General features: G+C 42.5%; 3 protein-coding genes, 1 long non-coding RNA gene and 1 other non-coding gene across 10 annotated transcripts in view; 4 read left to right on the top strand and 1 right to left on the bottom strand.

The window, feature by feature from the left end:
• The window catches only part of LOC146389093 (myosin-9-like), a 29,212-nt gene extending 18,586 nt beyond the window's left edge, over nt 1-10,626 (top strand). For all 3 annotated transcript variants that reach the window (XM_084926756.1, XM_084926754.1, XM_084926755.1), the window contains 26 exons: nt 541-728; nt 1,102-1,223; nt 1,330-1,399; nt 1,492-1,652; nt 1,769-1,877; nt 2,013-2,144; nt 2,494-2,700; nt 2,794-2,931; nt 3,036-3,159; nt 3,277-3,448; nt 3,563-3,775; nt 3,877-4,021; nt 4,101-4,307; nt 4,475-4,579; nt 5,059-5,211; nt 5,354-5,602; nt 5,722-5,934; nt 6,060-6,272; nt 6,645-6,806; nt 6,897-7,025; nt 7,120-7,208; nt 7,308-7,431; nt 7,544-7,752; nt 7,940-8,048; nt 8,331-8,503; nt 9,002-10,626. In XM_084926756.1, the coding sequence (XP_084782882.1) occupies nt 541-728; nt 1,102-1,223; nt 1,330-1,399; nt 1,492-1,652; nt 1,769-1,877; nt 2,013-2,144; nt 2,494-2,700; nt 2,794-2,931; nt 3,036-3,159; nt 3,277-3,448; nt 3,563-3,775; nt 3,877-4,021; nt 4,101-4,307; nt 4,475-4,579; nt 5,059-5,211; nt 5,354-5,602; nt 5,722-5,934; nt 6,060-6,272; nt 6,645-6,806; nt 6,897-7,025; nt 7,120-7,208; nt 7,308-7,431; nt 7,544-7,752; nt 7,940-8,048; nt 8,331-8,503; nt 9,002-9,119 (4,034 nt within the window). In that variant the 3' untranslated portion in view covers nt 9,120-10,626. The remainder of the gene's footprint in view (nt 1-540; nt 729-1,101; nt 1,224-1,329; nt 1,400-1,491; nt 1,653-1,768; nt 1,878-2,012; nt 2,145-2,493; nt 2,701-2,793; nt 2,932-3,035; nt 3,160-3,276; nt 3,449-3,562; nt 3,776-3,876; nt 4,022-4,100; nt 4,308-4,474; nt 4,580-5,058; nt 5,212-5,353; nt 5,603-5,721; nt 5,935-6,059; nt 6,273-6,644; nt 6,807-6,896; nt 7,026-7,119; nt 7,209-7,307; nt 7,432-7,543; nt 7,753-7,939; nt 8,049-8,330; nt 8,504-9,001) is intronic.
• A 725-nt stretch (nt 10,627-11,351) lies between these two features.
• Nucleotides 11,352-16,767, top strand: LOC146389092 (mitochondrial glycine transporter A-like). 3 transcript variants are annotated; one of them, XM_084926752.1, is made up of 8 exons: nt 11,352-11,447; nt 13,026-13,135; nt 13,603-13,727; nt 13,926-14,010; nt 14,122-14,301; nt 15,119-15,287; nt 15,399-15,559; nt 15,678-16,767. In XM_084926752.1, the coding sequence occupies exons 2-8, from the start codon at nt 13,121-13,123 to the stop codon at nt 15,798-15,800; spliced, it is 858 nt and encodes a 285-aa protein (XP_084782878.1). In that variant the 5' UTR covers nt 11,352-11,447; nt 13,026-13,120; the 3' UTR covers nt 15,801-16,767. The 3 variants fall into 3 exon arrangements, with proteins under 3 accessions (XP_084782878.1, XP_084782876.1, XP_084782877.1); XM_084926750.1 differs by having other exon boundaries at nt 11,368-11,614; XM_084926751.1 differs by lacking the exon at nt 11,352-11,447 and adding an exon at nt 11,623-11,769.
• Nucleotides 16,768-18,790: 2,023 nt separating this feature from the next.
• On the top strand, nt 18,791-21,562 carry rpsa (ribosomal protein SA). The gene is made up of 8 exons (XM_084926748.1): nt 18,791-18,867; nt 19,634-19,804; nt 19,915-20,033; nt 20,275-20,520; nt 20,788-20,916; nt 21,026-21,188; nt 21,294-21,329; nt 21,422-21,562. The coding sequence occupies exons 2-8, from the start codon at nt 19,672-19,674 to the stop codon at nt 21,517-21,519; spliced, it is 924 nt and encodes a 307-aa protein (XP_084782874.1). The 5' UTR covers nt 18,791-18,867; nt 19,634-19,671; the 3' UTR covers nt 21,520-21,562.
• LOC146389091 (small nucleolar RNA SNORA62/SNORA6 family) lies at nt 20,068-20,206 on the top strand. The gene has a single exon (XR_014800153.1). It is a non-coding gene; the product is annotated as a small nucleolar RNA SNORA62/SNORA6 family (small nucleolar RNA).
• A 1,349-nt stretch (nt 21,563-22,911) lies between the features above and the next one.
• LOC146389089 (uncharacterized) lies at nt 22,912-26,398 on the bottom strand. Of its 2 annotated transcripts, none has more exons than XR_014800115.1 (3): nt 26,308-26,398; nt 25,150-25,194; nt 22,912-24,654 (listed from the first exon to the last, which is right to left on the bottom strand). It is a non-coding gene; the product is annotated as an uncharacterized LOC146389089 (long non-coding RNA). The 2 variants fall into 2 exon arrangements; XR_014800116.1 differs by having other exon boundaries at nt 22,912-24,442.
• Between the last annotated feature and the right edge of the window lie 17 nt (nt 26,399-26,415).

Here is a 26,415-nt window from a genome sequence, read left to right as displayed (position 1 = left end):
TACTGCAGCAATGGGTATATCCTGCATGGGTTTGGTGTTTTTTTTTTTTTTTTTTTTTTTTTTTTTTATGTCACCACAAAAGTACATGCCCACTGCAACCGCCAATGTTTGTCACCTTCTCAGGCACATACATATTTAAATCAGTCATCACACACATTTTCAAAAGCAACAAGCTGTCAGTTTCAGTAATGAACTCTCTCCACTCACTGCACTTTATACATGTTTTGTTCTTTAAATTTTGGGTGTGTTCTTTCCACACTTCACTGGTCTTGTGCGACTCCCTCTGTCAGCCTCCTTCCTGATTTGTTCCCCTCTCCACATGCACTTTTGTGTGTGATTGTGTGGCGTTTCACTGGTGCTGGTTTTGTGAACTACCTCTTCTCTCTCCTGGTGTGTTTACCAAGAGGAAGTGGAGAGACAATGCTCATATTCATTCTCCTTTTTGATGTGCATTTGATTTGAGTTTGCCTGGTTAAATATTCAAATCATGCTGACTTTGTACATAATGTCTTCTCCTTTCTGTTTTCCCCCCTTGTTCAGTGGACAGCATTGTGGGTCTAGATAAGGTGACTGGCATGTCTGAGATGCATGGCGCTTTCAAGACTCGTAAAGGGATGTTCCGCACGGTGGGCCAGCTGTACAAGGAGCAGCTGTCCAAACTGATGGCCACACTGAGGAACACAAACCCCAACTTTGTTCGCTGCATCATCCCTAACCACGAGAAGAAGGTACTACAGAAACGTGGGCATCTGACTGGCAGTTGCCACTGCAACTGAAACTCAGAAAATGCTTAGCAGATGGGGTTGTTCAATTGTAGAGTTTGTCAGTTACGTCTGCACTAGAATACACCACTGAGCACATTTTATTTTGAGTCAGGAACCCAGGAGTTGTTGCACTCTGACCAGGTTTACCTGTCATCATTTTTTTATTTATTTTTTTATTTTATTAAAGCTGTCACAGATCGACTCAGCCCAATTCTCATATTTTCATTTGCAGCTGAAACATCAGCAGGGGCTCAAATGTCTTTCCTCTTGGGAAAGGAAGAGATTTTAATATGCAGAATAGAGCATACTCTTAATCAGCAAATTTTCCTCTTCTCAGGCTGGTAAACTGGACCCCCACCTGGTTCTGGATCAGCTGAGGTGTAATGGTGTGCTTGAGGGGATCCGTATCTGCAGACAGGGCTTCCCCAACCGCATCGTCTTCCAGGAGTTCAGACAGAGGTAAGACTATAAATGTTCCCACTGGGTTTTTTTTTTTTTTTGTTTGTTTCACATTTTAATTTATTTAAAAACAACCCAATATGCTCTTCACCTGCGTTTCCCTCAGGTATGAAATCCTTACCCCCAATGCTATTCCCAAGGGCTTCATGGATGGAAAGCAGGCCTGTGTGCTCATGGTAAGTAGGCTTTAAACTTCTAATCACACCCTTATAATGCCTGCTTCCTCTGCCGGAGTGACTGATCATTAGTGCATTCCCTTTCTTCACAGATCAAAAGCCTGGAGCTGGATCCCAACCTCTACCGCATTGGCCAGAGCAAAGTTTTCTTCCGAGCAGGAGTCCTGGCTCACCTGGAGGAGGAAAGGGACATGAAGATCACAGACATCATAATCAGCTTCCAGGCCTGGTGCAGAGGCTATGTGGCCCGCAAGTAAGAACATTTTTGTCATTATATATGTTATATACATATAAAGTGTAATTCTTGTCTTTAAGTGTGTTACTTTACACTTCTAGAGAATATGAGTTGTGACTGCTGTTTGCTTGTAGGGCTTTTGCTAAGAGGCAGCAGCAGCTGACTGCAATGAGGGTGATCCAGAGGAACTGCGCTGCTTATCTTAAACTCAGGAACTGGCAGTGGTGGAGGCTCTTCACCAAGGTGAGCCTCGGTGTCCTCTCTGCAACTTTATAGCACTCTTTTTTTTTTCTTTTTCTTCTTTTTTTTTTTTTAAATTTTCCTCCTTTGTTTTGGCTTTTCTTACTCTTCACATTTCTACCTTTTGTTTGTCCTCAGGTGAAGCCTCTGCTCCAAGTCAGCAGGCAGGAGGAGGAGATGCAGGCCAAGGATGAAGAGCTGAATAAGGTGAAAGAGAAGCATTTTCATGCTGAGCAGCAGATCCGGGAAATGGTGGACAAACACCAGCAGGTAAACTTTGAACATTCGTCCACTTTCTGGCACTGTTGCAGGGCTTCTATCAGTGACCCTGGTTTATTTCTTTAGCTATAATTTACACATGTCGTCAAAGAATCTCATGTGGGGAAAGTCATGCCAGAAAATAACTGCTCAGCTAGTCGACTTGAAACTCAACTTATTTAGGTGGACAGCAATAAACTGGATCAGATAAACCCACAGAAAGAGACAGAGTTTTGGTCTATTAGAGGATTTAAATATAGGCGGTGAATTCAGTGATGAGGGATAACATCGCTCTGAATTTTTTAGGTGACATTTTTTTTCTGAACTTGTCTCTTAAACACCTATTTCCTGTTGCTTGTAGCTGAATGCTGAGAAGATGGCCCTGCAGGAGCAGCTTCAGGCAGAAACAGAACTCTGTGCCGAAGCTGAGGAAATGAGAGCCCGTCTTGCTGCCAAGAAGCAGGAGCTGGAAGAGATCCTCCACGACCTGGAGGCCCGAGTGGAGGAGGAGGAGGAGCGTGCCTCTCACCTGGCAACGGAGAAGAAAAAGATGCAGCAAAATATTTCTGTAAGCAGGAAAACAAAACATGGTAATTTAAATCTTAATATGGAGGGTGTATTGCCATGTTAAACCTCCAACTCGTCATTTATCTGCACACAGGACTTGGAGCAGCAGCTGGATGAGGAGGAAGCAGCCAGACAGAAGCTCCAGCTAGAGAAGGTCACCATGGAAGCAAAGATGAAGAAGATAGAAGAGGATGTTATGGTGTTAGATGACCACAACAACAAACTAATGAAGGTCAGGATGGATGAATTGGAAACGATAGCTGTGTAAATCAAGCACAGTGGGAATTTGTTCTGAAGATAATATACTAAACTAATAGTTTCATGTTGTGAGCACAGGAGAAGAAGCTGCTGGAGGAGAGAATCTCTGAGTCCACCACCAACCTGGCAGAGGAGGAGGAGAAATCCAAGAGCTTGCAGAAACTCAAGACCAAACATGAGGCTATGATCACAGACTTGGAGGGTGAGAAGAAAACCCAAAAGTAGCAGAGAGCATCGTGCAAGTTGTGTGTAATACAGCAGCACCCCCCCCCCCCAATCATCCCTGTAATTTAAATTTTTTTCTTTTTTTTTTTGCCAGACCGTCTGCGCAGGGAGGAGAAGCAGCGTCAGGAGCTGGAGAAGAACCGACGCAAGATGGAGAGTGACTTTACTGAGACAAGCGATCAGATTTCTGAGCTGCAGGCCCAGATTGCTGAGCTCCGTGCCCAGTTGGCTAAGAAGGAAGAAGAGCTCCAGGCAGCTCTGGCCAGGTCTGTGTAAACACTTAAGATGTTTGCCCTGCAGATTAAAAAATATTAATTTGAACAGTGTATTTAGGAATTCTTCACTAATTATTTTTTTCCTGACTTCTTCCTCCCTTTAAGGATTGAGGAAGAGGCTGCACAGAAGAACCTGGCCCAGAAAAAGATCCGTGAGTTGGAAGCTCAGCTCTCCGAGCTCCAAGAGGACTTGGAGCTGGAGAAGCAGGCCCGCGCCAAGGCAGAGAAACACCGCAGGGATCTGGGAGAAGAGCTGGAGGCCCTCAAGACTGAGCTAGAGGACACTCTGGACTCCACTGCCGCTCAGCAAGAGCTCAGGTACAGACATTAGTATAGGAGCAAGTATAACAGCTAAACCTCAACACATCTGGTTGGGTGGTGTTTAGACAAGTCGACTAATCTCTCCTCTTCCTCCGTAGGAGCAAACGTGAGACCGAGGTGGCCCAGCTTAAAAAGACTCTTGATGACGAAAGCAAAGTTCACGAACAGCAGCTTGCTGACCTGAGACAGAAACACAGTCAGGCCTTTGACGAGCTCAATGAGCAGCTGGAGCAGGCTAAGAGGGTAATTTTTCAGAGCTGGTATTCAGATTCAATTTTTCTCATTTGTCAGTTTCCTTTACAGTTTGACTGTCTGTCTACAGAACAAAGCATCTGTGGAGAAGAACAAACAAGCCCTGGAGTCTGAGAGGAATGAGCTGTCCATCGAGCTGCAGACTCTGATGCAGGGTAAAGGAGAGTCAGAACATCGCAGGAAGAAGGCCGAAGCCCAGGTCCAGGAGCTGCAGCTCAAACACTCAGAGAGCGAGCGCCAGAGGCTGGAGCTGGCTGAGAAACTCTCAAAAGTGCAGGTACAAATCTTAGAAGGCACTAAGAACAGATATAGTGATTCCGTCTGAGAGCTGTCAGAATGATCGCAGTTGCATTTTTATAGAAGGCCAGGGATTAACTATTCAGTGTTGAGTGATGGTGTGTCCTTGTCAGTGGTTCATGTTTTTGGTTTTTCTTTTGTCCACAGGCTGAACTGGAGAATGTTAACAGCGTGCTGAGTGAGGTGGAGGGCAAGTCCATTAAGGCAGCCAAAGACTGCTCTACTGTAGAATCTCAGCTGCAGGACGTTCAGGTACGCTGCCACACAGATGTTCAGCATGCATAACAAATACAGTGTTTAATACTTTTGTTGTTAGTTTCTTTTATAATAATCACTCTTGAGCAAACTGGCATAGACTAAACCTGAAGACATCTTCTGTAAAGTTAAAGTTTGTTAGTTTCTACTTAATATGTACAGTCTTAAGACATGTAGGGAAAGTACAATGAATACAAGTCTTTATTTTAAAGAGATAAAAAGCCCCAGACTATAACAATGAAGTATTTGTCGTCTTTGAAGTTTTTAAGTTGAACTGTAGCAGACGGACTTGACTGTGAAGGCACTGGCTTCACATTAAATCATGTTGTTTAAAAGTCTTAACAAAAGAAGAGTGTATGAAGAGCTTTTTAGTGCAACCTTTAGCAGAAATATTTAAAAATGAAAGTATTGGCTGTTATAAACATCTGACTCTGTGACAACATTGCTGTAACTCTGCTTGTCCGTCATTTCAACAGGAATTACTGCAGGAAGAGACGCGCCAGAAATTATCAGTCAACACACGGCTGCGCCAGCTTGAGGATGAACAGAACAACCTGAAAGAACAGCTGGAGGAGGAGGAAGAAGCCAAGAGGAACGTAGAGAGGCAGCTCCAAACGGTGCAGGCTCAGGTAAAACATCGACTTCTTCACATTGCAGGACACAAACCTGCTGCAAAGAATACCTGCATTTAGTTTTCTGTGGGAGCTCACAGTCGTTTGAATCGCAAATCCATCACACAGCTGACATGACTTTATCCCTACCCCCCCTCAGCTTGCTGAATTGAAGAAGAAGGCGGAGCAGGATGCTGGCTCTCTGGAAAGTGCTGAGGAGGGAAAGAAGAAATTTCAGCGGGACCTGGAGGGAGTGAACCAGCGCCTGGAGGAGAAATGCGCCGCTTACGAGAAGTTGGATAAAACAAAGACGCGTCTCCAGCAAGAGTTGGATGACCTGCAGGTAGACCAGGACCACCTCCGACAGATCGTGTCCAACCTCGAGAAGAAGCAGAAGAAGTTTGACCAGGTAGGCCAAGTATACACAAGATAAGAGAGCCATTAAAATGTCTTGTGGAAGGAAAAGCAAAATAAAAACACTGCTGCATGCTGATTTTTTTTTTTTTTTTTTTTTTTTTTTTTTTGTAGATGCTGGCAGAAGAGAAGAATATCTCTGGTCGCTATGCAGAGGAGCGTGACAGAGCTGAAGCTGAAGCCAGAGAAAAGGAGACCCGGACACTGGCTTTAACCCGGGAGCTGGAAGCCCTGAGAGAGGTGAAAGAAGAGCTGGACCGCAACAACAAGCTGCTGCGGGCCGAAATGGAGGACCTCGTATCCTCCAAGGATGATGTTGGCAAGAACGTAAGTCAAGAAACGTTTCTTTTCTCTTTTTTTTTTTTTTTCTTTCTTTTTTTTCTCTGTAGAGGTATGTTCTGCTCCAGTGCTGTCTATCCTTCGGTTTTCATCATAAATGTTCTTATATGCAGGTCCACGAGTTGGAGAAGGCCAAACGTGCAATGGAGCAGCAGCTGGAGGAGATGAAGACTCAGCTGGAGGAGCTGGAGGACGAGCTGCAGGCCACAGAGGACGCCAAGCTGCGCCTGGAGGTCAACATGCAGGCCATGAAAGCCCAGTATGAGAGAGATCTGGCAGGACGCGATGAGATGGGAGAGGAGAAGAAGAGGGCACTGGTTAAACAGGTACAAATATTCATCCATCCAACATTTAGCTGCTACATATAGGTACAGCATTGTTGAAAGCAGGGGTGTTCTGATTCTCATGACTAAAGCGAGTGCGTTTTAGACCAACAATCTGGCAGTTTGGGAATAGGAGGGGGCTGTTGCTAATTCATAACAAAATGCATTTTTTAGTTGTTCCGGGAGGAAAAAGTACTTACAACCTTAAAAACGTTCTGATTAGGTCTCAATGCTAGCTGGTTGAACTTCAGGAAGAACCAGAATGAGCACCCGGTAGCATAAAGTCAGAAATGAGTTGAAGTTGGGCTTAAAAGTTATCAGTGGAGAGGAACGTGTAGTTTTTCTTGGCTTTGATCAAATCGACGTGCCTTTCAGGTGAGGGAGATGGAGATGGAGCTGGAGGATGAAAGGAAGCAGCGTTCTGCTGCCGTGGCTGGACGCAAGAAGCTGGAGCTGGACCTGAAGGAGCTTGAGGCAGCCATCGACATGGCGAACAAGAACCGTGACGAGGCCCTGAAACAGTTGAAGAAACTTCAGGTGAGTGTTACCTTTTTATATCTGATCTTTGAATAGGAAAAATGGGGTTTGGTCTCAGCTTTTTGACTCTTCTCGTGTTTTTGTATTCAGGCCCAGATGAAAGATCTCATCCGGGAGCTGGACGACACTCGCTTGTCCAGAGATGAGATCCTCACCCAGAGCAAGGAGACTGAGAAGAAGCTAAAGGGCATGGAGGCTGACATGCTCCAGATGCAGGAGGTTGGCATACACTCATTCATTCACCTCTGTGTTCTGTGCCCCTGCTCTGTGATCTACTTTAACTCACTGCATTTTCTTGTTTATTGCTATGCAGGAGCTGGCGGCTGCAGAGCGAGTAAAGAGGCAGGCCCAGCAGGAGAGAGACGAGCTGCAGGATGAGATCAATAACCAGGCCGCCAAGAAGTAAGACTTCAGTCATCAGTAAAATGAGCAGACCAGAAGTGTTCAGTATCTCTACTTGTGCCATATTTAATCTCTGCTCTCCCTCCTTCCTCTTCTTAGCGCTCAGGTTGCAGAGGAGAGGAGGCGACTGGAGGCTCGTATTGCTCAGCTGGAGGAAGAGCTGGAGGAGGAGCAATGCAACACTGAGCTGGTCAACGACAGGCTGAAGAAGGCAATGCTTCAGGTTTGTATGCACATGCAAACATTTTTAGACTCTGATTTGAAGTTCAGATGACTAAAGATGCTTAAACATTTAATATGTGGAATGGAAATAACTGATTAATTTTTACATTCAGACTGACCAGATGAACGTGGAGCTGACTGCAGAGCGCAGCACCTCTCAGCGTGTCGAGGGGGCTCGTTCCCAGCTCGACCGTCAGAACAAGGAGCTGAAACTGAAGCTGCAGGAGCTCGAGGGAACGGTCAAGTCAAAGTACAAGGCCAACATGGCCGCCCTAGAGGCTAAGATTGCTCAGCTAGAGGAACAGCTGGATATAGAAACCAGGTAAAAGCCACTGAAGCGGAACCACACGGACACAATTGTTATTTCAGACTTGCTTCCAGTTAGCCAATCAGAAGAAAGCTGGCTTATCTCTTGTAAATAGGTTAGATCCACAGATTAGTGGGGCCTGAGATGACCATATTAGAAAAAAAAAAGTGTCTTTTGTCTGACTGTTATGTTTGTGGCTCAGGGAGAGGCAGACTGCCACCAAACTTGTGAGACGCAGCGAGAAGAAACTAAAGGAAGTCATCCTGCAGGTGGACGACGAGAGGCGCAACACGGAGCAGTACAAGGACCAGGTGAGAGTTTCTTTACAGTAAACTCAGAGGGTCATCTGTCTCCCTGTTGTGGCTTTTCTGAGTATTTACAATGATGGCTATGAATATCTGTGCATTATGCAACAAGTCAAATATTTAAATGAATTGAAAATAACGTAATGCTCCAAATCGAAATCAGATCTATTTTGACATTAGCTTTGTAGCCTTCATCAAAGGGAGACGTTTTTGTGCTTCTAACTTTATCTGGGCTCAAGCGAAAGTTTTTAATTGTTTTATTTATTTATATTTTCTCTTCTCCTTCAGGTCGACAAGTTGAACTCTCGCATGAAGCAGCTCAAGCGTCAGCTGGAGGAGGCTGAGGAGGAGGCTCAGAGAGCCAACGCCAGCCGAAGAAAACTTCAGAGGGAGCTGGAGGATGCCACAGAGTCTGCTGATGCCATGAACCGTGAAGTCAACAGCCTCAAGAGCAAGCTCAGGTGAGAAAAGCACCTGTAACACAGCAGAAGCTTTCATTATTATACACTCATCTTGAGCTAGCTGTAGCAGTCCTGCACAGATCAGCTGAAAGTGCAGGAAGCAGGCAAACTGCCTACCTGCCCTCCCCCCAGCTGCCCTCTTCTGCTTGTGTCAGCCATTTGGGTTTGACATAGTAGACAGGATATTGACGGTTACACGCTCATGCAATAAACATGAGGATATATCACAAGACACGATGAGATATCTGCTAACTCTACACAGGGCAGTTTGTCTTGAAACAACTATAATCTCCACATTTTGCTTTACTTTGCATGATAGTGTTTTGACTTGAACCTCAATTAAAGACCATTTGCAAAATAAGTCATAATATATTTGTTCTTAATTTTTTTTCTTACATTTCTTTGTAGACATTGCACTTTAGTTCGAAAAACACATTACTTATGTCTTCTTTGGGGGTTTTTTTCTCTCATTTATAAATTCCTTTCTCTCTCTTTCAGGCGTGGTGACCTCCCCTTCACCACACGCCGCACCATTGCTCGCAGCAGTGGTGGCGGCGGTGATAGTGAGGAGGAGAGCGAGGTGAAGAGCGAAACCCCCGAGCCCAAGCCTGAATGAACTGCGCCTCTTGACTTGTTTAAAAATGACACCATAAATAGACCCAAAAACACACATGAGCACACATTACTGTAACTCCCAAAACGGAGACGCAAACATACAAATGTTGTCCAGATTAGCCACAGGGATGCAGATTAACATCTGATCTCGCTCTTTCTCTCTCGCAGTGACGATCTATGCATTCTCAATGCACACACACACACCAGACGCCATTAAACTGGGACAATCACCATACTGACAAACACACACTTTTGTTTTTTGGGGGGGCAAATTTCTCTGTTGCTTAATTTTTCATTCTCTTGGAAAAATGAAAATATTTTTATAAGGAAACATTCCACGTGTAATAGTCCCTTTAGGATCTATTTTTCTAACTGAAGAAAAAGAAGTATAGATAAATGAAGACAGATTACTGGAAGGGGACCAAAGTAATATCTCAATCTATAGAATAGTTTGGGTTTTCTTTTTTTCTTTTTTGTATGCAGACATTTTTATAACGGTTAAGAAAGGAAGTGCTTCATGTTTGTTATGCTCTTGCCTTGGTCTATAAAGGTGGTTTATATGCTGAAATGTATTCTAGCAATTTAGCTGCAGTTAGCACTCGTGACTATGCTTTTTGGGCTTGATCATTTTGTTACACACATTTCATGTGGAAACATTAAATTTGAAGGCTTTCAAGCAACAAATTGGCAACTTGTGAATCTATTGAAGGTATTTGATTGCGACTGTGCTGAAATTTCCTGATTTTTAGCACTGCATTTGGGTTGTGTTGGGGAGGGGGGGCATTTTAGCCTAGATATTATCATAAACCACTGCATTTGAGTGTTTCATTGACACGAAAAGCTTGAAAGTTTTGAATACACGGTGCACATCCCAATTTAGTATGTGTGCGCACACAGCCAACACACACTAAAGGCCTTAAATGCAGCAGAAATCTCCTGGGCAGGGTCATTTATTTTTCTGTTTATCCCCATCAGTGTTTTGTTTATTTGCTAATGTTCAGGGTAAAGTTTAAATGGGGTGGTGGGGTAGTCTCTTTACTCACAGCACACACTGTATTCTCAGGGTACAGCTTGTTGACAGAAGTTGCTGATTTTTATCACAAACCAAAGGCACATTCATGTGATACGGATTGTAATTTATCACTTGTATGCTAAAGTCTGACTGGCCTTTAAGATGTCATATACGCCAGGTTCTGAGTAGATGTATCAGATAAACGAGCAGTCTGTGTCTAAATGATGGAGAAACCCCAACAAGCTGTGCCCGAGGTAGCTTTTGGCTCACACTGCTGGAAAGTGAGAGGAATGTGTCGTAACTTAAGACTTACAGCTCACAGTTTAAACAATCACATCTTTGGCACTTAAAGGAAATCCAAAAGAGGGGGGAAAAGGAGAAAAAAAATAAACTGCATCTCGATTATTGTCATGTTTTTCTGTCTGCACCTCTGGAATGGAAATCATGTTGTGAAATGTTGGAATTATTACGATTAAAGATGCTTTCTAAACTGCCACGTGTTGTCTGTCTGTGTTTTTCTTTCTTTTTTTGTTCTTTTTTTTTTTTTTTTTTTTTTCTAATGCTTACCCCTTTGTTTACATCAGAGTTCACACTGAAAGAACAAGGGTTAAGTTTGAAGGTCAGAACCAGACATCTCAGTGGTGGATCACATTTGTCCCCACCAGCAGAGGGCAGCCAGGGTTTTCCATCATGCTCGTGAGGAGGAGCAAAAGCAGGTCAGAACCGGTTTAACTGAGTAAGAGTAAACGTGGATGAAAGACTTTATTTTATTTCTAGTTTAGACACTAATAGACGGTAACTTAAAAGGAGAGAAAAGGTATCCTAAACAGTTGACTGTGAAAATGCTACAAAAGTACTGCTGTTGGCTAAATGACTGCTAGTTGTACTTTTGTGTATTTCACTTTTTTTATTATACTATCTATCCTACAATTGACTTGGTTCTAATTTAGAGGGAAAATTACCTCACCCATTTTTGTTTTCAATTTATTTGGTATAGTTTCATTTCAATAAAAAGCTTATTTTAAAACTCAAAACATGTTTCGTTCCGTTTAAATAAATACATTGTAATATTTTTTAAGTTAAATCTAAATTTTATTATTAATTAACTTAAAAAATAGTCTTCTTTTCTTTTTACTCACCCTTGCTTCCCGGAGAGGCGCCCTTTTCTTGCGTACGTAACAGCCAGAAGCTGTTTAACCAATCAGAAGGCTGTATCGCAGGTGGGCGGTGCTTCCGCGTAGTTTAGACACGCTGAGTCTGAGAACAGGAACCGGCCGGTTTGGGCTTATCGCAGAGAGATAGAGAGGCGGCTGTCAGGTTTGGTGGTACATTGCAGCACTTTAGTGGGGAGTGGTGGTGAGGTTTGTCTTCGCCCTGCTTAGAGTAGTCAATTAGAAGAATTTGCGCTCAAGCGTAACGTCGTTGGTGTTATTTATTTGGACTTCGGCGGGGAGAGAAAAACAATTGGTGGACTATAGTTAAAGGTGCGTTAGAGGGAGAGCTCAGCAGAGCCTCAATACACAACATTACAAACAATACACGATTTTCATCAACGCGCTCTTTTTTAAAAATGTTTTTGAAAACGTGTTGTCAGCTAATCTGTCAGAAGTCCTGCGGAAAGTCGAAGGAGACACCTGAAGTAGGCCCCCTTTTCAATATAAAAGCCATAGTAGGAAGACGAAATGTATTTTAAACACAAAAATCAGCACATCTGGTCTTTGGCACGATTATAAAAACTGTTGGTGTAATTAGATTGTTGGGTTACAGTATCTTGTTTTTGGCGTTTTTATTATGCATAAAATCCACAACTTTGCATGATTTGCATGACTTAAGTGATTCAAGTAAAATCAGTAAATTCGACTGGAAAGGATGTGTGCTAGCTCCATGTAGATGAAATTACATTATTTATTATCTTCATTGCAGACCTTAGATTTTAGTCTGAAAGCCCAGTAGTACAGATGTTCCACAAGGATCCCTCCTCGGTCCTCTTTACTTTTTTTTTTTTTTTTTTTTTTTTTTAATGTTATTTAGCATATCAAACAGTGTTACATCTCTGTCTTTATAACTTATTTTATATGTCTCTGGCTCTTGACTTAATTTGGACATTGCACATTTGGAGCCTGCTTTCGATGTATTTTAATTTTCTTTCATCTTAAATAAGTGCTTATTATTTTCTGATCATCAAAGCAGCCTGCTTGGAAGCCCTGGATAGACAGTAAATGAATCTTAACACACATGTGGAACACACAGAAATTGGAGATTTAAAGTAATTGTGTGTGCCGAAATATTCCTGAGAATGAGATCACGGCACAGTCTATGGTTGTTTGTTTCCTATTAATTTTATGCACGCTTCTCCCTCCTACCTGATGGTGCTTCATTCTCTTTATCACCCTGTGCTGTATTTCATCATCTCAACATCTTATGTTGAAAAAATGCAAACAGTGATGTAAGGGTTTTATTTCTAAGGACAGCCAGTCTTTTCTTTGCTTATACTTAAGTGCAGAATGCCAGCTCACAGGGCTTTCCAGCGGTAGCTGTGTCTCTTATGTACACTGTGAAACTGTTTTTGGACACTGTGCTCAAAACAAGTGCGAACAGTCTTTGCTTTTGACGTACTCGCTCACGCTCTTCACAGTCTCGTGAAGGACACGCAGCAGTGTCTCATGCACCGGGTCTATCCTAATTTGTAGCACGCTGATCTTTGGTCAGTTAATGAGTGGCCTTGTGTATCGGGTGGGGGCAAATAGGACACACGGTGTTGGTCAGGCAAGCTTTATCTATTCTGTGTGCGCACTGTCCCCTCATTCAGACAGCAGAGCTGCGCTCCCTCACCATCTCTCCATCCCTGCTCCTGGAAGGCCAGTGTGAGTAACTCCTCTTTCTCCCTCTAATCAGGGAGAGACATTTCAGTGGACGGCAACGAGGGGAGGAAGCACAGAAGGTTTAGTGTATTGCAAAAACGTCTTGAGAAGTGACCCTCGAGAAGAAACATGGAACTTTTAGTGGTGAGTATTAGATCTCCGTTTTGTTACATCAGGAGCTCCATCCTTATCAGTGCATACATCCTTAGTAGGTAACTTGAGGTCAGGGCGTCCTGTCTGACTGATAACCTTTTGAAATACTGATTAACTAATCGACGGTCTGAGAGTCTGACGGCGGTTAAGGTGAAGAAGAGCTGCTGAGTCATTAAGCTGAGGGAGCAAACTCTGTTGTTACATCACATGTGAATGGTACTGAGAGCCTGGGTGTTATAGGGGAAAAGACGGTTAGAATATTGAAGTGGTATTAAATTATTTATTTACAAAATATAAACATGCTTTAATAGAGTCACTGTCAGTGGCGATTACATCTTAGTAGTTTGTTGTTGTAAGTGTGCATTAAAGAGACAGAAATATGCTCTGTAGGCATAGTCATGACAGGACTTTAACTAGAAATGCAAATGAAATTTGCCCCCCTCCCCCACAACCCTCAGGTGCACCCGGCCATCAAAGCCTTCATGTGTGGCTCCCTCAGTGGAACCTGCTCCACGCTGCTGTTCCAGCCTCTCGACCTGGTCAAGACCCGTCTGCAGACTCTGCAGACCTGCGTGCAGCCTGGGTGAGTGTGCATGCACAGTTGTCAGTGTTGCATGCTTTCCTGTCTCATAAGATCCAAAAGCTGATTTTATTTATTTATTGACTGGGTGAACTCAAAAAGCATGACATTGATTGACCTTTATAGGCCGCACACATAGCAGCAGCGTTGACTGTTTTTGGCTTTCGGTCATCTTATCTGATGCCTTTATTGTTCCTTCAGTTCGGGCAGAGTGGGGATGGTGTCGGTGCTCCTCAGTGTGGTGCGGACAGAGAGGCTGCTGGGACTCTGGAAAGGAGTTTCACCGGTTAGAGCTTCTGTATACTCGAGTCTACCTCGTGTACAGATTTAGTCACAAATTCCTCCTGTGTGAGCCACAATGCATCTGACAGTCTCTCTCCTCCGTCTGCTCCTTTAGTCCTTCGTCCGGACCATCCCAGGAGTTGGGATCTACTTCAGCACCTACTACTCTCTGAAGCAGCACTTCTTACAGGACAGATGCCCAGGGGCCGCGGAGGCTGTGCTGCTGGGGGGCGGAGCCCGGACGGTGGCGGGGGTAGTGATGCTGCCGGTTACTGTCGTCAAGACACGTTTTGAAGTAAGCAGTGTCCAGAGGGGGTGTACTACGAAGCGAGGTTAATTGGTTAGTGAGGTATGTCGAACTTCAAGTCGGAGATTTCAGTGTCACCTGGTGGCTCTCTAGGTTGCCATGGAAACCTGGTTCTGAACACATAATCTGTCTGGAACAGGTTATATTCAGTTTAGGTTTAAAATTGTCTCATGGCTCTGTGTATTCACTGATTAGTTTCCCATGCTTAAAGTGATGCTGAGTCAGCGCGTACTAACTATAGAACTATAGATACAGCAGTGTAGATTTTCTGCTGCATATTTCTCAGTTGCTTTATTCACAGCACCAGTGTTGCCTTTTTGGTGTATGTGTTTTATAGCCTGTTCTTTATAGACCTCAGTCACGTGTAACTCTGATAATGACTAACTGAAGTAGGCGGTGCTCAGTCGTTTCATTGTATGTGGAAGAAGGGTGAAAAAGGTGTGTCAGATACCCTCTCTTCACATGAGCTAAACCCCAGAGCTTCTGCGTGTACTTACATGAAGTAATTCATGAATATAAGATTTTTTGAAAAGCCTAAAATAAATAGAATATGTTTCTATAATACTGTGTTAAAAAAATAGATACAATTTGGTATAATTTCAATTGATTATTCTTCTGAAGTGAAAGAAGTTCTTTAAAACAAAAATGCATCTGTGCAGCTTGTATGTGAAGAAAAAATATATGTAGATAAATGTTTACTTCATTGATATTATTGTTTGACCTGTGCAGCGTGCTTTCACTTTAGCGTTGCGTTCATATTGTGCTGTTTTATGCATGAACTGAACCAGACGTCTTTGTGTTTCAGTGTGGCAGGTACAGTTACGGGAGTGTGATAGGGGCTCTGCGCAGTGTGTGCCAAACTGAAGGTCCTGCGGCTCTGTTCTCCGGCCTCATGGCCACTCTCCTCAGAGACGTTCCTTTCTCCGGCATCTACGTCATGTTCTACAGCCAGACCAAAGCCTCACTCCCCAAAGGTAAGTATGGACTCAGAGAGACATTTAGTAGCTTAAGAACGAGAAATATTCGCATTTGGAATTCTTCTTGGTGTTCATTTAAATACACATGCTGGCCTATCTTCCTTTTAGAGATCAGCACGTCTCCTGCGGCTCCTGTGGCTAACTTCAGCTGCGGGGTTCTGGCTGGCGTGTTGGCCTCCCTCATCACTCAGCCTGCTGATGTGGTCAAAACACATGTCCAAGTGAATCCACAACTCAAGACAGCAGAGGCCATCAGATACATCTATATGGTAGCTGTCTCAATCTTCCTTCTTGCTCTGCTGTGTTTTTAAAATTGCGTTCCATATATCGTGTTGAATAAGCTGGTTTTAATCAGCTGCATGCCTCACTTTGCTCTCACTCTCTAAGGAATATGGACTCCAGGGCTTCTTCAGAGGGGCCGTTCCTCGGTCTGTGAGGAGGACCATGATGGCGGCCATGGCGTGGACCGTTTATGAACAAATGATGGCGCACATCGGGCTGAAGTCCTGAAAGTGATCAATGTTGAAAAGGTTGTAAAAGGAAGAAGAGATATAGATGGAGTTGCAGTGAATGAGCGCACAGGAAGGAACTGGAACTACTGCAGTGCTCGTTAGTGTGTCAGAAGCTTTCAGTGACCGATTTCACTCAGAGTCTAAGAGACATGTGGGAGGTCTCCTGTACATTTAGTGTCTTACTGGGTGTGTCTGAAGGTCAGAATGTGCAATATAACTTTAAAAAGACTTTCAAGATGATACAAAAATGCTCTGATATTTTTCTACTGCACTACTAATTACACAAACTTTGGTGATTTTGCTCCAACTATTTGGACCATGTTTGAGAAATCCCTTCAGAGTTTTGCGTGTGCTCCTGGGGGGCTTTTTGTGACAAATGGTTTCTTCCTTCTTGTTGTAAATTCACTTCCACACATTTAGGAGTCTTCACAATCTGCAGGTTAAACTGGGCAGATCAAATGCTTTTGAGTGCTGATTAACTGGGAAATGTTCACTACACACTAGCCTGGTGTTGTAGGGCTACAAATAAGATTTGGACTGTATGCAGAAACAATGTCTGTGTTTCTCCACAGTGCTCTAAAACTCTTTGAATGGCAGGGAAAACCCTGGTCTGAGTGGGATTTCCAATGCCTCAGATGTTTGCATGCTGTGTGCAATGACTCACCCATGACTACTACAGGCAGTGAGCCAGATTAAGCCCAGACTTATGCACTTTAACCTCAGCATATGTTCAAAATCTAGAGAGCTTCTTAAAGACAAGATTGTGAGTCTCCATGTGTAACAGTGTTATTTATATTCTGATTCTTTATTTAAGTGTGTGCTCACTTGACATGTGCATTTGCCAAAAAATTCATCTGCCTTAAAATGTCTTTGCAGTTTTTTGATATTTGTTAAAAGTGGTTTTTCATGCAGACGTTTTCACTTTTTAAACATGTCAAACAAAATAAAGTTATTGGAAAAATTCATCTCGGTGTTAATTTTATTAGGAGAAAATGACCAAAAGTCACTGCCTGAAATTTAAGCTCGAGTTCAGTACTGATTACTCTGTTATGTGCACCTAAGCTAGTACCAGGCTGGACCCCTTTTGCCTTTATAACAGCATTAATTCTGCAACAGGTTGCAGAAAACCTACCTCAGAGATGTTGCTCCATGATGAGGTGACTGGAAGCCATTTGAGTGCAGTGAACTTGCTGTCATGTTCATGAAAAGTTGAAGTGTGTGGCATGGTGTGTATTATCCCTTTGGGAAGAAGAAGACTGGTACACTGTGGTTATAAAGAGATAGACATGGTCAGTAACAACAGGCTGTGGCATTAAAATGATGCACAGTTGGTACTAAGGGACCATGAAAATAGCCTTCATATCACAAGACAGAATGGATCCATGCTTTCATGCTTTTCACACCAAATTCTGACCCTACCATCAGACTGCGCAGAAGAAACAGACAAATCAGACTCTTCTATTGTTCATTTTGGTGAGCCCAGACAAATTGTACCCTGTTGCTGCCATTTGATTGGCTGATTAGATATTTTTGTGTTAACAAGCAGTGTCTGATAAAAGGACTGGTGAGTGTACATATTTTTCTTAATTAGTGCTCAGATCAGCTTGACAAAAATAAGAGCACTATTAACACAAGAACACGCCCCTGACATGCATGACTGTGTACTCTTTCCTTTCATTAACTGAGGTGTATAAAAGAATAATCAGCTGTGAGAGTTCAGGTGTAAAACTATAAAAAAATAGGAGTGTTTTTAAATGATTACAAAGCTGTTGCTCAGAATATTGTCACGCACTGCAGGAACATGAGGGCTGTTAGAGATAAGCGCTGTACCAGTGCACAGGGAGGGGTGGCACGACATGAAATAGGACGGTACAAAGAGTGTAGCACTGTCAGTCTAAAGTAAGAAGGCTATTTAGGCTGAAATAAACAACTGAATTAATGAATTTAGAAAACGGTTGGGTTTGTAGATCAACATCTATAAATGATATACAGAACACACTTAACAGACCTGACTTTGACTTTTATGACTTTTCCACTCATATTTAGGAGTGATCGATCATGTTTGAAATACTTCATTATATTAAAAATAATTTTAACAAGTTGCATACTTCAGTCATGTACAAGCTGAGAGTCGGCGACTTATAGTGTTTGACTTTATGTCAGAGTTATGTCCAATTATGCTGTTTGTTAAAGTTATGTATTATTTGGTGCTCTCAAGTTACACGGCACTGTTTTCAGAGTCTGTTTTTGTTTTGTGCCTTTTTTCTACAGCCATGACAATTGGCTTTTGTTTTGGTAGGGGGTTGTGAAAATATTTTATTGCATGTGTGTTGGACTGCTTTGGTTATGAAGTTATTTAAAAAAGGAAATCCAATGATTGTGAGGGGTGTTGACATCCCACCTTTTTTACCCAGTCATTTAGGTCACATTCCCAGAAAACAGCTCCAAAACATCTCAGGCATCTGGCCCATGTCCATCACCTCTAATGCCCTTGAAATGTACCCAAACCCCATTTTTCGGTGAGCCCATTAGTCCCACAGAAAACTAATCAGCTGTCTGTTCTGTCTGTGTATTGCCTCGGTAATCTATTGTAACTTAATTTCAAATATAGGACCATTTCAAAGAGGGAACAACTGCAGAGCTCTCTACACACAAGATACGTTTCACTAAAACAATTTCACAATCGTGTACATATTATGATCCCTTTGCCTGGAACACTTTATCTCTGGCAAATATGTTAGGAACACAGGTCAGTCTTTCACCGAGAAGTCAGCGTCTCAGCATTGTCTTAATATGGTCTTTCCATCTCCATTGTCTTAATATGGGATACCCATCCGACCCGTGAGCCCACCTCTGGTTACCTCTGCTCCTACCTTTGAAGCACGTGGAATTAAAACTCCACCTAGTGGCGAAAATGCGGAAGTTTCTCATTTTTCACCTCCCTCCCGCCTTCGGTTTAACCAGCCAATCACACGCTTGGAAATTTGGTATAAAAACAACGTCATTTCCTTCAAGCGTCCTCTTTTTCACCGTGTGGTCAGATTTCCATACGGCGTTGTTTCGTGGTGAGTTTAAACCGGCCTATTTAGTCATTTTAAATCGAAAGAAATAGTCAAAAATCGTAAAGTTATGACCGAGGACAAAGAACATATACCGTGGGGTAGACAGGCGCAGACTACCGTGCCCTAATTTTCTTAGTTTTCAACGCATTCATGATGCTAACCTTTGTAGCTAACATGATAGCTGCTGACACGCGCTCTTCCTCTGTTTCTCGTGCGCCTCGCCTCCATCCAATGAACAGCGGCAGTGACGAGATTTCATATGATTGTAATTGATATCTGAAGACGATGGGAACCATACACATGAGTTATCATGACTTTTTTTACACTCCAAGCGGCCTTTTGCATCTGAGATACCTCAACTTAATCCCCGCTTCGCTGCTTAGCTTCCTTTTAGTAAGATACGAGCTTTTGCGCCTTCACCCCTCGTAGTTGTTTTTCCCGACCTTCCTAACGAGATCTGCATATCGTTTGCGCTCCCTAAATGGTTGATGATTTAATCAGGAGGCTAAATTGACTTGACACATGCGCGTTTGTGGGGTGAACATGTCTCTGTTGTAGCCTGCTGCAAGAGCACACACTAAGGGAGCATCTTCACTTTGCTAAGAGCTACTGTTCTTGTGCTCAGCAATGGGGTTTTTGTGGTTTTGTGTCTGATTAGAAATGCACTGATGTAAATTTAATTTTTTGGATGCTTCTTGTCTGGTCATGGGTGTACTATTTTGTCTCTTTTGCAGCTTGTAGTTTTTCTAAGTCTACTTTTTTCCCGCAGCTCTCCCACTAACTCGTAACGCAGGGAAAGCGGTCACGATGTCCGGAGGTCTGGATGTCCTTCAGATGAAGGAGGAGGATGTGCTGAAGTTCCTGGCAGCGGGAACCCACCTGGGAGGTACCAACTTGGACTTCCAGATGGAGCAGTACGTTTACAAGAGAAAAAGCGACGGTGAGTGGTGTAGCAGTCATTTGCGCTCTGACGATGAAGCTTTTTGATTACTTTGTCCCTGCTGCGGATTTACATGCAAATGACAAAACTTGTCGTGTTTTGCTCACTAGGTGTGTACATCATTAACCTGAAGAAGACCTGGGAGAAGCTGCTGCTGGCAGCCAGGGCCATTGTTGCCATTGAGAACCCAGCTGATGTGTGTGTCATCTCTTCCAGAAACACTGGCCAGGTAAAGTTCTGGTAAAACGGACTCATTGTTGTTATGTGCACACTGTTAAAACCTGGCACTTGCGTTGGTGTTCAGGTGTCGGAAGTGTGCAAGAGTAATCAGGCCGGGATTCGCTAACACCATAAGGACAACTGTCCCATGAATGGGGTTTGATAGTAACCTGAGCCACAGTTCTTTTTTTTTAAATCTAAGTTATTATTTCTGTTGCGATCTCAAGTAAAACCTGTACTGTCTGTTTCAGAGAGCAGTGCTGAAGTTTGCCTCTGCCACTGGTGCCACTACCTTCCACGGTCGTTTCACTCCTGGTACATTCACCAATCAGATCCAGGCTGCTTTCAGGGAGCCCCGCCTCCTGATTGTGACAGATCCTCGTGCTGACCATCAGCCACTGACTGAGGCTTCATACGTAAACATCCCCACCATTGCCCTGTGCAACACTGACTCCCCGCTGAGATATGTGGACATTGCCATCCCCTGTAACAACAAGGTAAAATTCAGTTAGTTTAAAACAATGACGAATGAGTCTTTGCACACACAGCTAGAGCCCTGCTGTTTTGTCTGTGCAGTGCGTGGTGTAGAATGTGTGCTAAATAAAAGTGCCTGATCGCCAACTTCTTTTCTCTGAACCACACCAGGGAATTGGAGTTGAGGTCTTGCCACAAACTCTTTTCTACAGCTTTATGCCTTTTTTGAATGTAATGAATCGCAGTGCAGCCCCAACAGGTTTGAATTTGACCCTATTTGTCTGTTTCAGGGTCACCACTCTGTGGGTCTGATGTGGTGGATGTTGGCCCGGGAGGTCCTCAGGATGAGGGGAACCATCTCCAGGGAGCACCCATGGGAGGTCATGCCAGATTTGTACTTCTACAGGGACCCTGAAGAGGTATGACTGGCACACTCAACTTATCTAAAAGTACTGAAGTGGCTAGAACCAAGTGCATGAGGCATACATCCTGCTGATACACTCACTAATGCTTATTATGTGCTTGTAGATTGAGAAGGAGGAGCAGGCTGCTGCTGAGAAGGCTGGTGTTGGAAAGGAGGAGTTCCAGGGCGAATGGACCACCCCTGCACCTGAGTTTGCCCAGCCTGAGGTGGCTGACTGGTCTGAGGGTGTTGCAGTGCCATCTGTGCCCATTCAGCAGTTCCCTGCAGGTGAGATGATTTGCTGCTTTGTGTTTAACTTGTAAATGCAGTGTAAGATTTTTCATTCTCTTTTTCACACTTAATGGTTTAAACTTGATTGGGATTTTATTACAGCACCTGCCCCTGTCAAGCCTGGTGAGGTCTATACTGGTGAGTTTTTATATGGATCTTCATTACCTTTGTGTATCATGTGTGCTGTTATAGTCTCTGAACTTAACACCTTTTTTCCTGTTCCATTCTAGGTGAGGACTGGAGTACTCAGCCTGCCACAGAGGATTGGTCCACAGCACCCACTGCTCAGGCTTCTGACTGGGGTGGCGCTGCTTCTGACTGGTCTTAAAATTGATGCTCATGTCAACAATAAAGTGTTTTTTACACTTTGACTTTGATTTGCTGTTTCATCCGATATTTACAACGAAAAGCCCTATTAAAAGTAACGAAAAATTGCACTATATAACCAATTAAGAAGACTCTTATGTCAGTGTTTTGATGGGTTTTCCACAAAATGAATACAGCTGTGGAAAATGCGACTTCATTGAATCATAACATCGCAATACAGGTAGACTGGAAATTATTTGGGTTCTTTGTCTAACTGCACCTCACTGCTTTTTATATTGGCTGTGATTTAAAGATCCAGTGGACTAGGCTTAATTAAAAAAATGGCTAATCAGATTATGCATTGGCATTAATCATACCAAATCTATTGCATGTTAAAAACTTAGTGGTTTGCAAATGTGGAATGGGTTGTACCAATTGTAGCACCTTCATGTGTGAAGTAAACATTTCCTGTTTGAGACTACACCCTGGTTTTCTGCAGCTCCACCTGCAGTGGGTCATATTCCTTCACTAGCCAGCTGGAACCTAACCTTAAGTAAAAGGGCCCCTGCAGTTATTTTTCCCTGACTAGGTTGGAGTAGGATGAAATGCATTGGATTATATACCCAGAAAAACAATAAGGGGAATCTGTGGCATCATTAAAAGTTGCACCACTCATTTATTTATATTTGGCTGGAGAAATGGGAACGGCAGTTTGCTGACGTGTCCAACCATACATGGAAATGTTAGTTTTCCCAAAGATGCTTTCAGTTATTAGTAGTTATTATCACACTGATTTGTGTTTAAGGGGTCTACTTTCTCATAAGTTTAATTTTGATTAAAAAGAACTTGATACTGTTCAGTGGGTATTATGTTACGTGTTCTATAGTTCAGGCCAGTGGCGCGCGGGGGGTGGCAGCTTACTGGGCTTAAGCCCGGGTTGTTTTTTCAGAAGCCCGGGGTCTTTTGGAGTGTAATTTTTTCATAGTTAGATGCCTGGCTGACAACTGTATAAAACAAAAACTACACAAAATATTCGAATCACACGAGGGGGCGGGGGGAGCTGCTGCCTGCGAGTGCGCTGTTAGAGAAACGCAGCCAGGCAGACAGAGGAGAACTGAAGTTCGACCAGGTACCAAAGCAAATCATTCGTATTGTACAAATAATGTAAATATGACGGTGTATCACGAAAGATTGATATCAAACTGATCACTTGACCCATATTACATTACTTGTTCTTCAAGTAAATCAACAAATGGTGAAATCAAAAGCCGAATGCTGTTTCTTTAGAGAGTCTTAGCTTACGTGTGTGTTTATTTCATATTTTCAGTTGTTACCCTCCACGGCTAAATAAATCAGTTTTCAGTTGTACTGATATACAAGAATGGACATAAGGGGCTTCTTTCAAAGAAAAAACTCTGGTAGATGTTATTTTATATATTATGCTTTGTATGTTGTTCAGTAAATTTCTATGCAAAACAAGAGGAATTTCAATACACAGCAGTATATTCACAGTTTAAACCAGATATTTACATGCACTTTATGGAAAACACAAGAACATTTTTTACTGTACAACATCAATTTAGAGTAAACTTGTTTTGTTTTGGATAAATAAATATTGAAATATCTTTTGAATTAGTTAAATGTCAGAATAAAGAGAGACAGTGCTGTCTCTTTTTATCACTTTCATCAAATTTAGGAGTACATATACACTAAGCTTATTGTTAATTAATAAGAAAACTCCAGACGATTCCATTCTGAGCTGAAGAAGCTTCTGATAGGTTAGTAGAGTCCATGTGAGTAAATTTGTGGCATACCTGCAGATGCATACAAGGCAAAACACAAAGCCTGTTTCTTTGAAATGGGAAAATCAAGAGATGTCAACCAAAACACCAGGAAAAGAATTGTGGAGCTCCATAAGTGTGGCTTAATTTTGAATACAATTTGGTGACATTTACAATAAAGAAATACAGATAGTTTCTCTCTTTACTCTTTATATTTATCAACCTAAAAAAAATAAACATTTAGTCTGATTTGATGTTACAATTAAAAAGTGTATCTGTTTTTATCTGAAGAGTATGTAAATATCTGGTTTCAACTGTATATTTGATGATGTTGGTGTTTGGCTTGATTGTCAGCACAAAGAGGGAGAGAGAGGAACAGAGAGGGAGAGAGAGGAACAGAGAGGGAAATGGAGAATGAGGACAGAACAAAGATGGAACAAGAGCAGATTTCTGACTTTTCTGTGTAAATTTAAGCATGTAACACACTTTTGATTATCCACTGCTAAAAAACAGAAAACTGGAAAACTTAAAGACACAAAGTAACTCCATGTCAATCAAGCTACAGGAGGCCATAGGAGAGCAACAACCCAGCAGCAGGACTGATACCTCCTGCTGCAAGAAAGAACAGGAGGAGCACTGCCAGAGCTCTGCAAAATGACCTCCAGCCGGCCACAAATGTGCATGTGTCTGCTCAAACGGTCAGAAACAGACTCCATGAGGGTGGTATGAAGGCCCGATGTCCACAGGTGGGGATTGTACTTACAGCCCAACACCGTGCAGGACGTTTGGCATTTGCCAGAGAACACCAAGATTGGGAACTTTGCCACTGGTGCCCTGTGCTCTTCACAGATGAATGCAGGTTCACATTGAGCACATTATGACAGACGTTTCAGTGTTTGGAGACGCGATGGAGAACATTCTGCTGCCTGCAGCATCCTCCAGCATGACCGGTTTGGCAGTGGGTCAGTAACGGTTTGGGGTGGCATTTCTTTGTGGGGCTGAACAGCCATCCATGTGCTCGCCAGAGGTAGCCTGACTGCCATTAGGTACCGAGATGAGATCCTCAGACCCCTTGTGAGTCCATATGCTGGTGTTGTTGGGCCTGGGTTCCTCCTAATGCAAGACAATGCTAGACCTCATGTGGCTGGAGTGTGTCAGCAGTTCCTGCAAGACAAAGGCATTAATGCTATGGACTGGCCTACCCGTTCCCCAGACCTAAATCCAGTCGAGCACATCTGGGACATCACGTCTCGCTCTATCCACCAACGCCACGTTGCACCACATACTGTCCAGGAGCTGGCGGATGCTTTAGTCCATGTCTGGGAAGAGATCCCTCAGGACACCATCCGCCAACTCATCAGGAGCATGCCCAGGCGCTGCAGGGAGATCATAGAGCCACACACACTACTGAGCTTTATTTTGACTTTTTTTTAAAAGACATTACATGAAAGTTGGATCAGCCTGTAATGTGTTTTTCCACTTTAATTTTGAGTGGGGCTTCAAATCCATGGGTTGTTAAATTTGATTTCCATTGATGATTTTGATGTGATTTTGTTGTCAGCACATTCAACTATGCAAAGAACAAAGTATTTAATAAGAATATTTCATTCATTCAGATCTGGGATGTCTTATTTTTGTATTCCCTTTATTTTTTTGAGCAGTGTATTTCTGATAAACGAAGAGTGTGAAACTGAAGTTGGATCCACCTTATTATATAGTTATTGGGCTATATGGTTATTTGTTACGTAGACTATGGTGCACATACAATCAAAATGCCCATTCTTTTTTTTACTAACTAAAATGTTTAATTACTTGGGCTAATGCCAATAATAAAGTTACACACTATGATTATATGAAATGTGTATACTTACTGAAATTGAAGTATTTTAATGATGTACAGTCCATATTAGAGAATCCTGCAAAAGTGTAAAGAAATGGCATAATTAATGCTAGTGTGTTGACACAGTCCTCTGTACATCTTACTTGATTTGAGAGAAATAATATAAAGCATTAATATATGTTGTCCAGTGCTGAGGCAGAACCACTCAGTGACAAACAAATTTTCCTGTACTCTTAAATCTGAATACAGATTATTTAATATTGGAGTAAATCTGTAGTAACTCCAGATTTACTTGTGAAAAAGTACACAAATTAAAGTACCATATTATGTACTGTCAGTGAAAACCGCCACAGTTTTACTGAGAAAGATAAAGACAAACAATCAAAAGGATAAAATAAAAAAATAAAAAGGCACAATTGCATCTAAAACACAACACGGCCTCACAACAACTAGAACATGATGTCTTTTAGTCCAACACATGCATGCTCTGTGCTCATCACACTGTGACATTCCATTCTATAAAGTGACACCGCAGATAATATGTGAAGCACAATATTAGTAAATTAATACTTAAAAATTCATACAAACGACATACATCAATTAAAAAATTTCTCATATCATTAAACCTGATTTCTTGCAACTCCAAAATGAGCCTGAAAAAACGAAAGAAAATGAAAGGCGTCTCATGGATGAAGTTAAACGGCTTAAAACTAAGATTTTAACACTGGTGGAGAAATCGTTGAAAAAAAGAGCAGGATGAGGCTGCCAAGTTTAAAAATGAAATAGAGATCCAACAGTCAAAAGCGGAAAAACTACAAATTCTTTTCCTCCGGAAATCGGAGAAGACGTTTGAGACCAACAAATATGAGGAATAAATCTGTCTATGGAGAAGAAATGAAAAGATTTTGAAGATAAATGCGATTGAGAGAAAAACAGAGAGAGATAAGCAGAGAGATAAACACGTACTTTTGAAAGGGACTTGGATAATAAAGCGTTAAGGAAAGAGTTAAGATTAAAAACCCTGGACACATAAAGTCGGACAAAGGAAGAAGCTGTCTAGTGTGCAGCACCTAGAAAGAGTCATTAAGATGAAAAACAACAAAGTGCCTAAAGATATAACTTAAATGTGTTATTATATTTTCTCTTTGTAGTAAACAGCTGAGATATCCTGGCTGTTCAGAACAATCACCTCCTCCACGTTCGCGCTAGTCTGTCAGGTGGGCGTGTTTCTGCGCTGCCATTGGACAAACGCGGTTCCCCTTCCTCTCTGCCTTCCGCTTTCTTTTCATATGCACGC

This window comes from Perissodus microlepis, chromosome 4 (genome assembly GCF_051167445.1).
Source record: "Perissodus microlepis isolate ML-2025 ecotype Zambia chromosome 4, ASM5116744v1, whole genome shotgun sequence".
NCBI classification, from domain to species: Eukaryota; Metazoa; Chordata; class Actinopteri; order Cichliformes; family Cichlidae; genus Perissodus; species Perissodus microlepis.
The sequence above is the reverse complement of the archived record's forward strand: the minus strand, read 5'-3'. Positions and strand labels throughout refer to the sequence as shown.

Coding starts and splice junctions, on each gene's coding strand:
- LOC146389092 (XM_084926752.1), top strand. Junction 13,728..13,925: donor CAGACCTGCGTGCAGCCTGG/GTGAGTGTGCAT, acceptor TTGTTCCTTCAG/TTCGGGCAGAGTGGGGATGG. Junction 14,302..15,118: donor TCGTCAAGACACGTTTTGAA/GTAAGCAGTGTC, acceptor TTTGTGTTTCAG/TGTGGCAGGTACAGTTACGG.
- rpsa (XM_084926748.1), top strand. CDS start 19,672: ATGTCCGGAGGTCTGGATGTCCTTCAGATGAAGGAGGAGGATGTGCTG. Junction 20,521..20,787: donor CCATCCCCTGTAACAACAAG/GTAAAATTCAGT, acceptor TGTCTGTTTCAG/GGTCACCACTCTGTGGGTCT. Junction 21,189..21,293: donor CATTCAGCAGTTCCCTGCAG/GTGAGATGATTT, acceptor ATTTTATTACAG/CACCTGCCCCTGTCAAGCCT.